At 42.4% G+C, this 14423-nt stretch overlaps 1 protein-coding gene across 1 annotated transcript in view; it reads left to right on the forward strand.

Moving 5' to 3' along the window:
• The first annotated feature begins 1053 nt into the window (after nucleotides 1–1053).
• The window catches only part of NECAB2 (N-terminal EF-hand calcium binding protein 2), a 274581-nt gene continuing 261211 nt past the window's right edge, over nucleotides 1054–14423 (forward strand). Inside the window, exon 1 of the mRNA XM_067551854.1 lies at nucleotides 1054–1343. Within this exon, the coding sequence (XP_067407955.1) occupies nucleotides 1119–1343 (225 nt within the window). The 5' untranslated portion in view covers nucleotides 1054–1118. The remainder of the gene's footprint in view (nucleotides 1344–14423) is intronic.

Genomic DNA, 14423 nt, shown 5'->3' on the forward strand with positions numbered 1-14423 from the left:
TATATACATCTATATGACCAATCATTTTGGAGCTGCAGGCTGACATACTATTAACAAAATAAAACAAAGTTCTCTGGAACTGACATCAAAACACAGCCTGTGCTGCTCTGTACATTGACCCAAAAATACACTTCTAATTAGAGAGAACTCCCTGAGGTCTGCTTTGAGAGGGTCTGGATCAGCACTTTGCTGTTTGGGTCTGTCTCTAGTCTTAATTTTCTCCATTATTTTACTTCCAATATGTGTGCGCAGAGGGTGCTGGAGGGAAGATAAAGTGGGTTAATGGCACTTTGACAGAAGGATTTATACACACTATAAATAATACTCTTGGTCTGTGTGTGTAAACAACACAAAATATCTCTTTACAAGCAGAATTATGAGATTAGGAATATTTGTCCAGTTGAGCAATGCAATTAGCTCAGCAGCTCTAGGAAGAGCCAAGTGGAATCAGCTGGCTAGTTTTGTTAGGGCTTTTTGTGGGATGGGGGAGGTAGGCTGTATTCTGTGTTGTCCTCCATAAAGGGCAGGTTGAAATGTTTGGTCTTGCCTGGTAATGAGGGAGACAAAGGAGAGGTGTTTTTAAAACACAACACATTTGTCTCCAGCAGCTTGTGCCTGAGAGCGGTCCTAGCTCCACTGGCAGGGCCAAGGAACCAGAATGGGCCAAATGCGAGTGGCACACTGATCCTGTGTGCCGGGTCACACCGCCATTCACTCAGATTTGGTCTGTCGATGGGAGTGAGGACCAGTGGGTTGGTTGTGGAAGAGGAGTGGGGTCAAGGGATTCGAGCTGGAAGTCAGGACTCCTGGGTTCTAACCGTGGTTGTGGAAGAGGCTGGGGGCAAGGGGCTGGAGGCGGGAGCCAGGACTCCTGGGTTCTGAGCCAGGAGCGGGCTATAGTAAGCGCTGGGGGGCTGCAAGCCGGGGGCCTTTTGCATAAACTAACTTCGCCCCCCTCCCTCCCCGCGCGTGGCCCCTTGGATCCGCCCCTGGCTGCTCCCCTCCCGTGAGAGCGCGCAGGGTGGGGTTTGCAGCGGTGCCGGGGAGCGGCTGTCAGGGGTGATGCAGCCTGCGTGGGAGGGAATACCCCCGGCTCCAGCATGAAGACGGTGTGAAAGATGTGTGAGCAGGCAGCGCGCTACTGCAGGGAGAGCGTCCACAAGATCCTCCACAAACAGCAGCCGCAGATCAGGGGGCTGGACGGGCTGCTCCGCTGGATAGTCACCAAGATGAGCGAGAAGAGCATCCTGGCCGACAGGGAGCTGCTGCCGGAGGGGCAGGCAGCCGCCGGCCGCGACTTCTTCCCCCCCGGGCAGAGGAAAGGCACCTCGGTGATCCTGGATGTGAGTGCCCGCCGCCCCCTTCCGCGGGGGATGAGCGCTGGGCTAGGGGCAATGCCCGCAGCTCCCCCCCGAGCCCGCCGCGCAGGGTAGCGGCGAGGGGGAGGGGGGCAGGCTGGGGGGGTGCCTCGGGCTGTGCGAAGCGCAGATGGGGGCAGGGAGGGTCTCGCTGGCTCCGCGCCCCCCAAGCGGGCGGCTGGGAGCGGAGTGGCCGCCCCTGCGCTTTCAGCACCCGGGAGAGTTCAGGCTGGAAGGGCACAGAGGGCGGGGGGAGCCGGACTGGCGTGGCCGGAGAGCCGCATGGCAAAGGGGGAGCGCCCCTGCGAGCGCCCATCTAGGTTTTTCGGGGGGCACCAGCATCCCGGGACTCAAGGGCAGCTTCCGAGAACTGGGCTCCCTGCTGTGTCCATTTCATCCCAGCAGCTGCTCCTCTGGGACACGGGCTTCAGCTGAAGGGAGAAGCTGAAATTCCCTGGAGGGGGGCTGGGCTGGGAGTATTCAGTGCCCAAGGGAGCAGAGGTTCATTTGAAAGACCCTCCTCGTGCTCCTTTATGTGGTATCGGTCCCCCCCCCCTCCCTTCTGTTGCTGGTACAATCGCTGCTTTTCCTCTGAAATGCACATGCTGCTGTCTTCTGAACTTGAAAAGTATCTGGGGTGTTTGTGTGGATCAATATTGCAGGGAGAGGTGCCAGCCAGAGAGGGTGAAATCTATATGGACCGTCCGTTTAGATGAATATTTTAAGGCAAACTGCTCTGCAGTTTGAGATTAGGTTAAATAGACTTATTTGCATTTCAAAACCCACTGTTTTCTATGGCACTTTATCAATGCAATTGGCTAGGGGTTAATCAATATAAAGCAAATGTCACTTTAACAACACTGAAACTTAAGAACAGTTAAAAATAGTTACCGACCCTGTTCCTAAACAGGGCATGGCATGCTGATTTAGTAGTGTGATCCAATTCCACTTTGATTATCTGAAATGCGGCATCTCTCATTGTATTTAATTTAGAAGTGAATGATAGGTATTCTGTGATTGCCCAATGGCTATTAACATCCAATATGTTCTTAGGTAAAATAAAAAATAAAACACACGTGGTGTTATTTCTGGCACCTTTCCAAAAGTGAAACTGTAAAGTGGACAGTTTTGAACGTTGTCTCAAATGAGTTTGATCATTTGGGATTTTAGGTACAATAAACTGGATGTTTCAGTCTAAATGAATACTGTATTTGAGACACTTAATTTAAAGTGTGAAAGAAAAGCGTGGGGCATATCAGTGTAATTAAACCCTTGACAATAGTAAGAGAGAGATAATGAGTTCATTCTGACTTTTGAGGTAGGTTTCTTCTTTCAGATATGCAAGAAATTAGTTTAGCATATTTAAAATTGTGATAAAATTAACCAAAATAAAAAGAGAATTTGTCCCAGAATAAAATAATTATTAATGCATTGATTTTCCAAGGCTCTGGTATATGAATTTCAGCCATGAGATAAAATTCCATTTGGTAACTAAATGAACAAATTAGGGGGACTATAGCCAGCCTGTACCATACACAAGAGAGACAGTGTGTGTCAGGCATGCATGCTGGATTGCTTTGTAAAATGAAGGTGATTAAACAGAATAACTTTTTGTTGTGTTCTTTTCTTGAGATGCTAGGATATGCTCTCTTTATGTGGGACATGCTTGTTAAACATAATTAGGCTGTCAAATTTTCTTCTCTGCTATTCTTATGATTACAATAGTCTCCGTTTTTAATCATAAAATTATAGTAGGAGAAAACTTAGATAATTTAACAATTTTTACATCTGATGTTTTTCCATAGGCCTATCTCATGCCAGATAGTTAACTTGCATCTGTACAAATAAACTTTGCAATTTTTCTTGATAGAAAAATATTGAACCCTCTAAAGGTTAGTGAAAAGAATCCCTAATGACAGCTATGTAACAGCTTGCACTGAACTGCAAGCAATTTGTAATATTTATGTCAATATTGTTAGGGAATGTGTGTTTAATACTTTATAATATTTACAGTTGGCTGTTTTAGTAAATTCTTTGCACTTAGATGGAATTAAAAGAGAACAGATGTGTTGGGGGTAGGGGGGCGAAGGGTGGGCGGGAGAGAAACCCTATCACAGACAACTCCTGAAAAAAACACAGTGCAAATAGGTATAATTACATAGTCACTCAGGCAGTGACATCTAATAATTAAAAACATACATATCAGTTTTTCAGTCTTCCATCTTTAAAAAAACAAAACAAAACTAGTGATAGGGCCATCAGTGGCTTTTTTTTTTTTTTTTTTTTTTAAACTAACTGGAGTTAGGGATAAGGTTTCACCCCATGTGTCTGTTAATATCCGAAAGTCCAAACCAGCAACTTCTCTTAGATTTCCTGGCAAATCTTGTTGAATCATACCAGAATCTATGGTAGGCATTAGCATCCACTAGAAACCCCAAAACTATTTCATTTGTGATCTAAGCCCAATTCCGGGCTCAGATCGAAAGAGATGATGGATTTATGTATTAACTAATTCTGTCAAATTGGTCTTCAGATTGCCTTTCGCACAACTAACACAATTGAAATGTTGCTCCCAATTTAAATATTTTGGTGGGAAGAGACATGCTGCTGCTTAGAAATAATTGATGCATAACAGAGACATTGACAGACCCTAAGTAATGTGTTTTCGTGGATCTGACTTTTTTTTTGTTGTTGCTCTGTATCCTGAAGGTTTAATCAGAGATGGTTCCTGTGTTGCCAACATAGATGATAGGTTTTTTTTTTTTTTTTTTTTTTTTTTTTTTGACCTAATCAGGTGCCCATAGGTGGAAGATAGTTATAGATTAAAAACAGCCATATTAATGTTAAGCTCCATTCAACAAGCCAGAATTTATTTTTTTGCAAATGGGGAAAGGAGAGATTGATATAAGAAAATGAGAAGAATAAACTTGTAAAATTATTTAACCACAGGGAAATGAAACAAACTATAATGCACTCCACATTCATCTGTATCTATGAATCATTACTTTGCTTTCTGGTTAGGTTGTTAGACCCCTTTTTGTATTATCTCTTAAGTGTTGAAAGTAGAATTGGGTGAATGCTGCAAAAATAATTTTTGAGAATTTTGTGTGTTTTTTAGAAGTTTACTTAATCTTCATTATTTATAACTACAGCAAAAGCCTCAACTGAGATTGTGAATCCATGATCAGAGGTTCTTTACATACATCTACTGAGAGGGTTCCCACTCCAAAGAATTTACAATCTAGGCAAGATAGACAAAGGGTGGGAGAAAGGAAGTATTATCCCCATTTTATAGATCTGGAACTTAATGCATGATGAGAGACTTGCCCAAAATGTCTGTGGCAGAGCTGTGAATGGAACTTAAGGCTCCATCGTCTTTTCCAGTGCCCTAACCACAAGACCATCCTTTCTTTCAATAGTTTATGCCCTTTGTGTCTTTGCTGTCTGTGAACTTTTACTTTAAAAAATATTTGCTAAAAGCAAATTTATGATCTCATGCTCAGATTCTCATGGAACAAACTTATTCTTTCCATGAACATTAGCACCAGAAACCAGAATGAGTTACATTAATCCATTCAGGGAATAAAATATACCATGTGACTTATTTGACTAGTCACAACTAAGCAACACAGTCTGAATTCTGGAGAGAAAGCTGAGGAATAAATTATATGTGAAAAATGTAATCAAATATATTTGAATACCAAATCCAAGCAAATCACAATGTGTTCACAGGCAGCTCAACAATGAGAAGAAGATTAAATTTGTTTAAATTGTTGGTAATGAATTAGTCACTCAGTTCAAATGCCTGTTCTGAAACTTACAAACTGTCCATATGTTACTTATGTCCATTCTCCTTATTCTTTCTCTTGCTCTAACCTTCCTTTGACTCGTACATCCCTGGTACCTTTTCTTCAAGTTCAGAACAACTATCTAGGCATTTAAGAAAGAGGCACTGTACAGATAGCAGGATCAAAAATGCATATGCAAAATACCTTCAACACAGCATGGTATTGGACTTTTAGATTTTTATGCATGACTATTGGATGAATCTATACATTTAACTTTTTACTGTACACATTTGCTGAACAATGACTTAAGGAAAGCCCCTGCATAGAGCATGATAGACTATATAATACCAATTTAGAAGCTGATTTGATTTGTTGGTCTTAGTGGAAGGTCCCTAAATTGTCATCCTTATTAACTGGTTTGTTACCTAGGGAAGGGGAGAGGTGTGGATTATCTGCTATTTACCAATGATCACTTGGTCTGATAATGAAAAACATTGATGGGTTCTGAAGAAAGTCTAATACGCTGTTGCGTAGGATCTTGAGGCTAAAGGAAGGATAAAATGAAGGAGGTAGAACTGGTGAGATACTATGGTCTCCATCAGGGACATGACAAACATCATTTAGATATAGATATTAGTTCGGATCTAAATTTTCCTTGCAGTATTTTTCTGTGTTTTTGCACCTGTCTGCAAACAGGTCCACGTATGTCCTTTTGGGTGGGTAAAATAGATGATAGTGTTTAAAGGTGCACTTTAAAATTCTGGTATTCCATGTGTTAAAATATAACACCTACAATTGCAGACTAGCCTTTCTGAACCCTATTAATAAATTAACGGAGAATATCTTTAAACACTGGGCACTTCCCAGCAAAAGTGGTGTTTTAAAATCATGATTGATAGGTGCTAGGAAACAGCAATGGTAGGTTGTGCTGATTTCTTGCACCAAGATACATGGAAAACATCATTCAACACTTCAAGCTAATTTGCTGCAAAATAAATCTAATGTGCTAGGATCAAATCTATACAGTAGTCATCAGCATGGTATCTCAGTGCATTTCCATATCTTGAAACTAGACTCTATAAGGTTGTACCTGTTTGCACTCTGCTGCATTACAGCAACATGCAGCATACCTGGAGTTGCTTATTTTGTATAATGTACCATATTTACAGTATGTAATACTCAGTGATATCTGAGCAGTCTTATTGGGGAGCCCCCCCTCATTAACAAACACACTTGCACACAGCATTCCTGCCCTGTGGATCAATTATTTGACCACGTAGTTTATTAAACTGGACTTTTTGATTCCCAAATGGGGTGGTAACTAAATTAAGGCACTATTGTAGCATTCAGACTGGCTATCAGCAGTTAATCCAGAACTGCCAGGCCCAAGCATTCAAAAATCATGGATCAGACCTTCCAAATTAATGAGACTTCCTTAAAGATCATGAGGTTTAAAAAATAATATATGTTGGGTTATTTTGATTTGCCTTCTGGGTTCTTTAGAGAATATTTTCAAGCTTCTCCAGTGATGAGAACTAAAAATAATCACTTGACTTCACGAGCTGGGGTGTTTAAAAAAAAAACAACTCCACAAACACCAAATAGTGAGAGACTATCAATAAAATTACAAGAGTTGGCAACACCATTAAACTGTAAATACCAGGGAAAATATTGTAATGGAACTATGTCAAATCATATAACTTGTGTGTATCTGTCGATATACACGTGCAATGTCAAACTTAAATTGCAAGAAACAATAGTAATGGGAGAAGTAGATGTATCTAGAGAGAGAACCATTTATAACTCCATCTGGTCAGAACGCAGACACCTATTTACAGACCATTGCTGTCAATCACTTCCTGCTGCCCTGATTTTTTATTAAGTGCACAATAGTAGAGGCTGAAATTAACACTGAAAGAAAGCTATCTTTGAATAAGTCATATTAACAGCATAACTTAACTCACAGACAAAACAGTGTCAAAAGGTGATAATCAATATTCAACTGTCAGCAGATGAGTCCCCACGTGGGTCAGATTTTTAAAAGAGCCCATCTTCCACTTGGTATCCTATTAAGTGTCCATCTTTCAAAATATTTGAAAAGCTCAGATTTCAGAAAAGCTCATTATCCAATATGCTGAGCCCTTTTGAAAATCTGGTTCACGAAGTGTATTGATTAGAGAAGAAAGTGTTCCTCTATTCTCTAACTCTTCTGATTATGGATTGCTGCTCTTCATTCTTCTTCCATATTTCTCAGGTCCTGAATAATCTGCTCTGTGGCCAAATTCTACCCTAAATGATACCTCCGCAACTCCATTTATTGACTTAAATGAGGCTGCATAGATGTAACTTTGGAAAGAATTTGGCTCATGTCTAGCAGTGACTTCCCAAATGTATAACAGAGAACCAACATTTTTAGCAATTCTCTCTGTCCCTTAGTCTCTAATGTAGCTCTAGCTAGTAAAATAATCACATTTACAATATTTTTTTCTTACTCCCCTTTTCCCTTGCTCGGTTTCCTCCTTTTTTAATATATTAATTCTTTCTGTCCTCCTCCTCCCTTTCACCCCCGTTACTCTGCTAATTTCTCAGGATGAAAAAGGGAAGGCTGGAAATGACCTTCTCCTTAGCCTCCACTTATAAAATCCCCTGAATGGGCTGCTTCTCTTTGGTCCCAATTTTACAAAAAGCTTTTCAGTATCTCAGAATGCCCTGACCTCAGAGTGTTAATATGACTCAGGTGGGGAGCAGAGGGCAGCTGAAGACTGGGCACAATATACTTATTTAAGTATTGCTCAACTGCAGGGCCAGTCAAGTACATAATCACCTAGTGAACTCAGTCCTTTCAATTTGAGAGCTGTTCAGTGCCCTGTAAGAAATTAGTTGTTGATCTCAGGCCAGTTGTCACAGTTGTCTTGGCTTTCTGGTTGGCTTTCTTGGTGGAGGCCAAGAACTAAAGGGGACCTAGATTTTAAACCACCCTCTCTTCTTTAAAGGGGGATCTCTCAAGGTCAGAGTAGAAGTTTCCTGCTGGAAGACTGGATCTACAGTATGTGTATTGGGTGCGGACAGGAGACAGAACTCACTCTGCTGTCTGCATTGCATCTGTTCTGTGCAGTAATAAAAGGCCATCAGACCTTTCACTAGTACTAAAATATTAAAGTAGAAATAAGAGTGCTGTACGGAACAATACAGACGTTTGACTCCTCTGGATCCTGTCTGAAATTCACTAAGGCTTCCAAAGCATGATCTAGTCACATGTGGTGAGAGCTCCCTTTGAAAATCAACAGGAAGGGTGAAGTATAAATGATCCCTTTCTCCAGCACATCACCTGCTTTGGTAAACGATTGCCAGGGCAAGCTAACATTTTACACCTGCAAAGTCAGTGAAGCTCAGGGCTGAAGCAGAGATGGTGTTAAATTATAGCTATCTATGGGAATATCTATGGGAACTGAGATTACATTCAACAAATCTTTGTGTGGAAGTGGCCTCTTCAAATTATGAAATTGTGCCTTTTGAAGTGTTACTTAGATCCTTGTTGAAGGCATAGGTTACCTCCCTTCCCCACACACCCCCTTCTCTCCCAAGAAGTAAAGAAAAGGGGGGAATGGAAACCTGTGTAGTCCACCTATTAAGACCCCTTCTGCAGATGCTTGTTGCTCTGATTTAGCTGTGCCATAGTAGCCTCATAACTCTCTCCACTAATGGCACTTCTTGATACTTATCCTGTAAGATGCACAACCATTCAGTACTTGAATAGGTTTAAAGGAGACTGAGTTCATAGGTACTTACATTGCTAAGAAGACAACCAGAACTGATTGCAGTGGGAGCAAGAAAAATCTTTAAAGACCAGCGTGGGTGGAGAGGGTCTGTAACTGTATTAATGTAGGAAAACAAATGAGTGAATGCAAATGAGCATAAGAATTCCTTTGAGAAGTGAGCAATTGATCGAAGAGATACAGAGGCTAGATTCCTGATCTGACTAAGCCCCTTTGTGCTGCTCTGGCTTAATTGGCTTTCTGCAGGTACCCCGACATGGGGCTCATAGCGCATGGATGTCCTTGGCTGTTAGAAGCCATCAACATCCAGGTGCAACTTGGAGCAGCCCTGAGCCTGCCTTCAGTTGCACCAAAGGCCAAAATTGCCTTTGGCTGGCTCCAAATCAGTGTACCACCCACCTTTGAGGTGTCCCCTGAGTCAAGCAGTAATCACATACATATGAAGATCATGGCACCCACCTCTGAAATGTAGCCACTGACCATCTCTTGCAGCCTTAAAATGCCACTTTTCTGTCTGTTTTTATGCTCCAGGATGATATCATAACCAGCTGAAACTGTGAGGAGAAGATAAGTAAGCAGGGAATAAATGCAGAAATAAAACCTTGGCTGGGACACCTTGCTTTGAAACCCATAGTCTTGTGAAAAGTAGGATTTTCAACAGGATAAGATCTGTGATGACTTAGGATATGTCTACACTGCAGCTGGAAGCATGCTACCCCACTCAAGTAGACAGATGTGCGACCTCTGTTGGAGTAGCACACTCCAAATAGCAGGGTAATCAGGGGTAACATGGGTGGTGGCTTGGGCCAGCAGCCTGAGTACATGCCTAGGGAATTTGTACCTAGTTTGTACTCAGGTGGCTAGCCTAAAATGCTGCCCGTGACACCCCTGGCTACATTGTGATTTCTAGTGCACTAGCTCTGCTTGAGCTAGCGTGTCCGTCTACTCCCACTGGGAAGCACTCTCCCAGCTGCAGTGTAGATACACCCTTAGTAGTTTGATCTGAAAAACAGCACCTCCAACAGAACGGAGTCCTTAATGCCACGTGGGCCAAAACGTAAATATTCAGAGGAAAGAATGCTATGTACCAAATCACCAGCTCTCTGTTTTCTGTGGGAGCTGGCGATGTCGGCCACCCATCTGAGCACTGGCCATGTCAGCTTAACTCATGAGATCTGATGATGGTGACATAGCCCATAGCAAGATGGCTGCAGGATGTTATTGTTTTATGTTAACAATGGAAGGAGCATCATCCCTCCCTGCAATCATGAGAAGATGGGCGTTTACTAACAACGTTCAGGGCTGGGGTGCTAGGCGAAGATTTACTTTGACATACCTGCTGCAAGAACAAAAACCTCATCATGCCAGTCTCCATGGATCTGATGGGGAGTCAGGACTCATTTCATAGGAGAGAGCCTGGGAAAGGCTTTCCCTCAATATATTGTGTTTAGAGGATTTAGGAATACAGACAACTATTGATCAGACTTTTTTAATATAACTGAACATTTTTATTTTCCTTTTTGCCCTCTTCTCTAGATTCTCCTCCTTCAGAAGGTTTTGTCACACCTTGCTTATCCTTCTATTATTAGCACAGGAAATGAAAACTGCTGTTGAATCATGTTTTTTTATTTTAAGCTATCAACCCATCATATTAACCTGCTGAAGGAATAATAATGAACCCTACATGAAGTATAATAATTCTTTGACTTTACGGGGGTGATTGTGAGAAATGAGTGAAATTTGCCAAGAAAACATCAATAAGCAGCTACCAGGGTTGCAGATTTGCATCCAAGAACTTTGAGGACATCCTAGGCAGAGCTGAGAATTTACATTAGAAAACCTGATTTTTCAGGGTTATTAGTGTTGCATCTGTTTAAACTGCTTAGGGGTGAAATGAGTGTTTTCAAAAGAGCTGTCATCCCAAATATTGTTATCAAAATATGTGAAGCTGCTGCTCAAAAGCATAACAAAAATGTAATTTCATTTCTGATACACCTGTGATTTTTTTTTTTGCCAGTCTTTAAAGTAAAGGTTAGTTTTATTACAAATTAACTTTTTTGCTCAGTTAATTGTTAAAATGGACTAGTGCCCTGTTAGTACTTTGCAAACAATTGGCTGGCCATGTTTATTGCTTGTATAACTCTACTGAAGTCAGTGGCCTAGCTTTTGAAAGTCTTGTGTGTCTAATACATTTAGAAACCTGAATGAGAAGCGTGCACTAGAGTTGGTAAGTACAATATTTTTTGGTTCAGGGGAAAACTGCCATTTACTTCTTGAAAATGGTAGGTCAGCCTGACAATCAGAGAATCGGAGGTGTTGGGATGGAAAGGACATTCCTAGTCATCTGAGTTCATGTCTAAGAAGTAGTGCAAGACTGTGGGCTATGCAAAGCCCCCGGTGGTCATACACTGTCCTCGGTCAGTGGGGGAACTCCCAGTGAAGCTAACTGGGGTTGCGTGTATGGTATGAAGGGCAGAATTTATCCATAAATATTTAATCTTCTCTAGTCTTTGTGTTGTCCAATGCAGTTGCCTTGACTAAGTCTAAGTGACTTCACTGCCAAATTAAAATGGCACGAACAATGTTGCTGCAAATCCAGCGAGATCACACTTTGAGGTAGATGCAGTTCTGCATTTTGCTTTTTGCAGGAGCTGACACTAAGCAAAAGGAGCCAGACTTTTTCCCTCTTCATAGTATTGCTGGTTGGGTTAGAGATTCAAAATGCTGCTCTGACTGATGCTTGAACTTTTGGTACTGTGAGAGCTTTGTGCAAAGGAATTAGAGCGGAGTCTTCTGATCCATGTCTTCCAGCCTATGCCTAGCAAGGGTAGCAGGGCACAAATACCACCATGGGAAACAACCTATAAAAAGCTGGGCAGAGTCCCTCTTTACATTTTGTGTTTCAACCCTTCAGCTTTGCATTGAATGAATGAAGCACTCAGCCCACCCATACTCCTTGTCTTTCCCAACTCCTGAATTATATCGCTTTTCCCAGGGCTGGCTTAAGGTAATCTGGGGCCCAAGCACACCATGACACAGACCCTACCTTGGCTCCACCTCTGCCTCCTTGCCCTGCCCCAATGCTTTTGGTGGTGGGGTCCTCCTCCCATCTCAGACAGACTGGGGCAATTGCATGGGGACCCCTTCTCTCCTGAGGCTTGGCAGCAGGCTCCTCTTCCTTCAGGAGCCGCAGAGGTGGTAGCCAGGGTCCCTCTCCCCCAGAGAGGTAATGGTGGCAGCAGGCCCCCACCCCAACCCCCGAACTTACCCCTGCAGCAGGGGCATATCTGCATGACTAGTGCTTCTCTCTCTCTCTCTCTATCTCAGGGTAGTGTCAAGGAGGAGTCCAAAGCAGTGCATCTTGGAGTTAATACCCCATTGAGGTGAATGAGGCAGCTCATTGGTTACTCTTGTCATATTTTCAAGCCCTTTCTTAACCATGAAGTCAAGGGACTTCCTGTTATAAAATAGTAACTCTTAAATTCTGATATAATCCTATGACTCCTGGATCTGGGGCCCTATGTGCAGGCCTATTGCCTTAATCCAGCCCTGATCCTTCTCTTTTGTAGCTACTTCCCTTCAGTCCTGTTCTCCATCTTGTCTGTATTCCTAAATGTTCTAGCTGGGGCCACTTTAACAGCTAATCCAAATCCACCTTTGGTGACTACTGCGATCAATACTGATATAGTGAAGAATTTGCCTGTAATGGTATAAGAATGGGAATTGCTGTGTTAAGAAGCTACAGAGGCACTTCCAAGACAGTTCTGTCCTATTAATAGTTTTTTGTAGTGTAGGACTTGTTTATAAAAATGTGAGTGCATTTTCTAAAACCTTAACTCTGTTTTGAATATAATTCCATAAAAAAGCTATAGTGAGAATCAACAAATTACATGAAATACATCTCTGTAACTAGTAAAGATGTAATGTATATTAAATTAAACCTAAATCTTACAGCAAATTTCTATGCTAACCATAACTGATGGTGAAATTCATCCTGGCTTGCATGGCCAATGCAATACCCTTTCCACCATGTAAGCTCTGCACTGGGGCTGCTGATGGAGCAGCTAAATGAAGGGCTTCCCTCTGTGGGCGTCTAACATGCTTGCGCTTTGAATCCCCATCGGTTAGTGTGGACAGGGTTAATGAGTTTGGTGAGTTTGTGTTTGCCAGTGGCCCTAACTCACTGTGTGATTTGGGGTGCAGCCTCCACTCCACTCTGTGCTGGGACCAGGGATCTGAATCTTGCCTCATGAACTGCCTCCTTCCCTAGTTATATAGTTACTCGAGTGTGATGTGAACCCTCTGAGACTCTGTGGAAGAACGAGATGCTGGAGAAAAGAGGAAGGAAGACAGAACACATGGCTCAGAGCAAGACTAGAGAAAAATAGGCCTGCTGGCTGCTACTTCTGAGTCTAACCCTGCCTTGCTGTGTGGCTGTGGGTAACTCATCCAGTCTCTGAGCCTAAGCTGAGCATGAAAAACCTGGGACCAGAAACGAAGGCCCTGGTCCTGAAGCTGGATCTTTCTGGGACCTCTCTGAAGTCAATTGGGGTTCCAGGCAGGCCAGTCTTGGTGGATACGGCTGCAGTATTTGGGCTTTACCTACTTTATGGGAGAGTTGGGAGGCTTGCTTAATTAATGTTCGCAAAGCTCTTTGAAACCCTTGGACTGTCAGTTGCACCAAATTCCGTTCATATGTAACCGAGTGTAATTTAGCCTTATAAATGCAAAGGTATTTGTTAAACATCCAGGGTTGGATTTTAAAAGCTGCAAAAGGATTTTGGACATCTGTTTCTTGTCGAAATCCATGGGCTCTGAGTGTCCAGAATGTTCTAGCTAGGTATGAAAATTTCAGCCCCAATTGTCAATGCATGTGAGGTAACAGGTTCAAATGTCCCTCCATCTTCCTGCAGTCTAAATATATCCCTTTCAAAAGGATTCAGCATCTGTAACTCTGCCATCCTCTGCCAAATGCACATCACAGTAACTAAAACGAGAACATTTTGGAGTTCCTTAGGAGTTTGTGAAGCCATCCTTGTCCTGCACCAGAGAGTAAATCATGAGCCTTTATGTAAGCAGGATTCTTGGCAGCACAGCTGAGTAATAATTGTGTTACTTGTGCCTTCATTAGGCTCTTAGTGTGTCCTCCGCATGGTCATAGGTTGACTGGCTTGCTGTCTCTGTTTACCCAGCATTTTATCTTTAATTACATTCTCCCTTGGAATTTCAGTCGGTTTCTATTTTTGTGAATTTTTGATGGTCCAATTAAGTTGATATAGTAAGTCTTGCTCGCCAGTAACGATGGCTGCACAGCTTGATGCTTCTGAATAAATAAAATCTAGTTGTATCATGGGTAGCATCTTCCTCCAGCTTCCCCTAGTTCTGATGAGAAGTAAGCCATCAACATGATGTGCTGGCCCAACAGCAAAAACTCCATATTGAAGAACCTCTTGCAGGTTTAAGGACTGAAAAGTTCGCTTAGTCTGGTATGCCACTCCCAA

This window comes from Emydura macquarii, unplaced genomic scaffold, assembly GCF_026122565.2.
Source record: "Emydura macquarii macquarii isolate MOO-44397 ecotype Brisbane River unplaced genomic scaffold, CSIRO-AGI_Emac_v2 contig_295, whole genome shotgun sequence".
Taxonomy (NCBI): domain Eukaryota; kingdom Metazoa; phylum Chordata; order Testudines; family Chelidae; genus Emydura; species Emydura macquarii.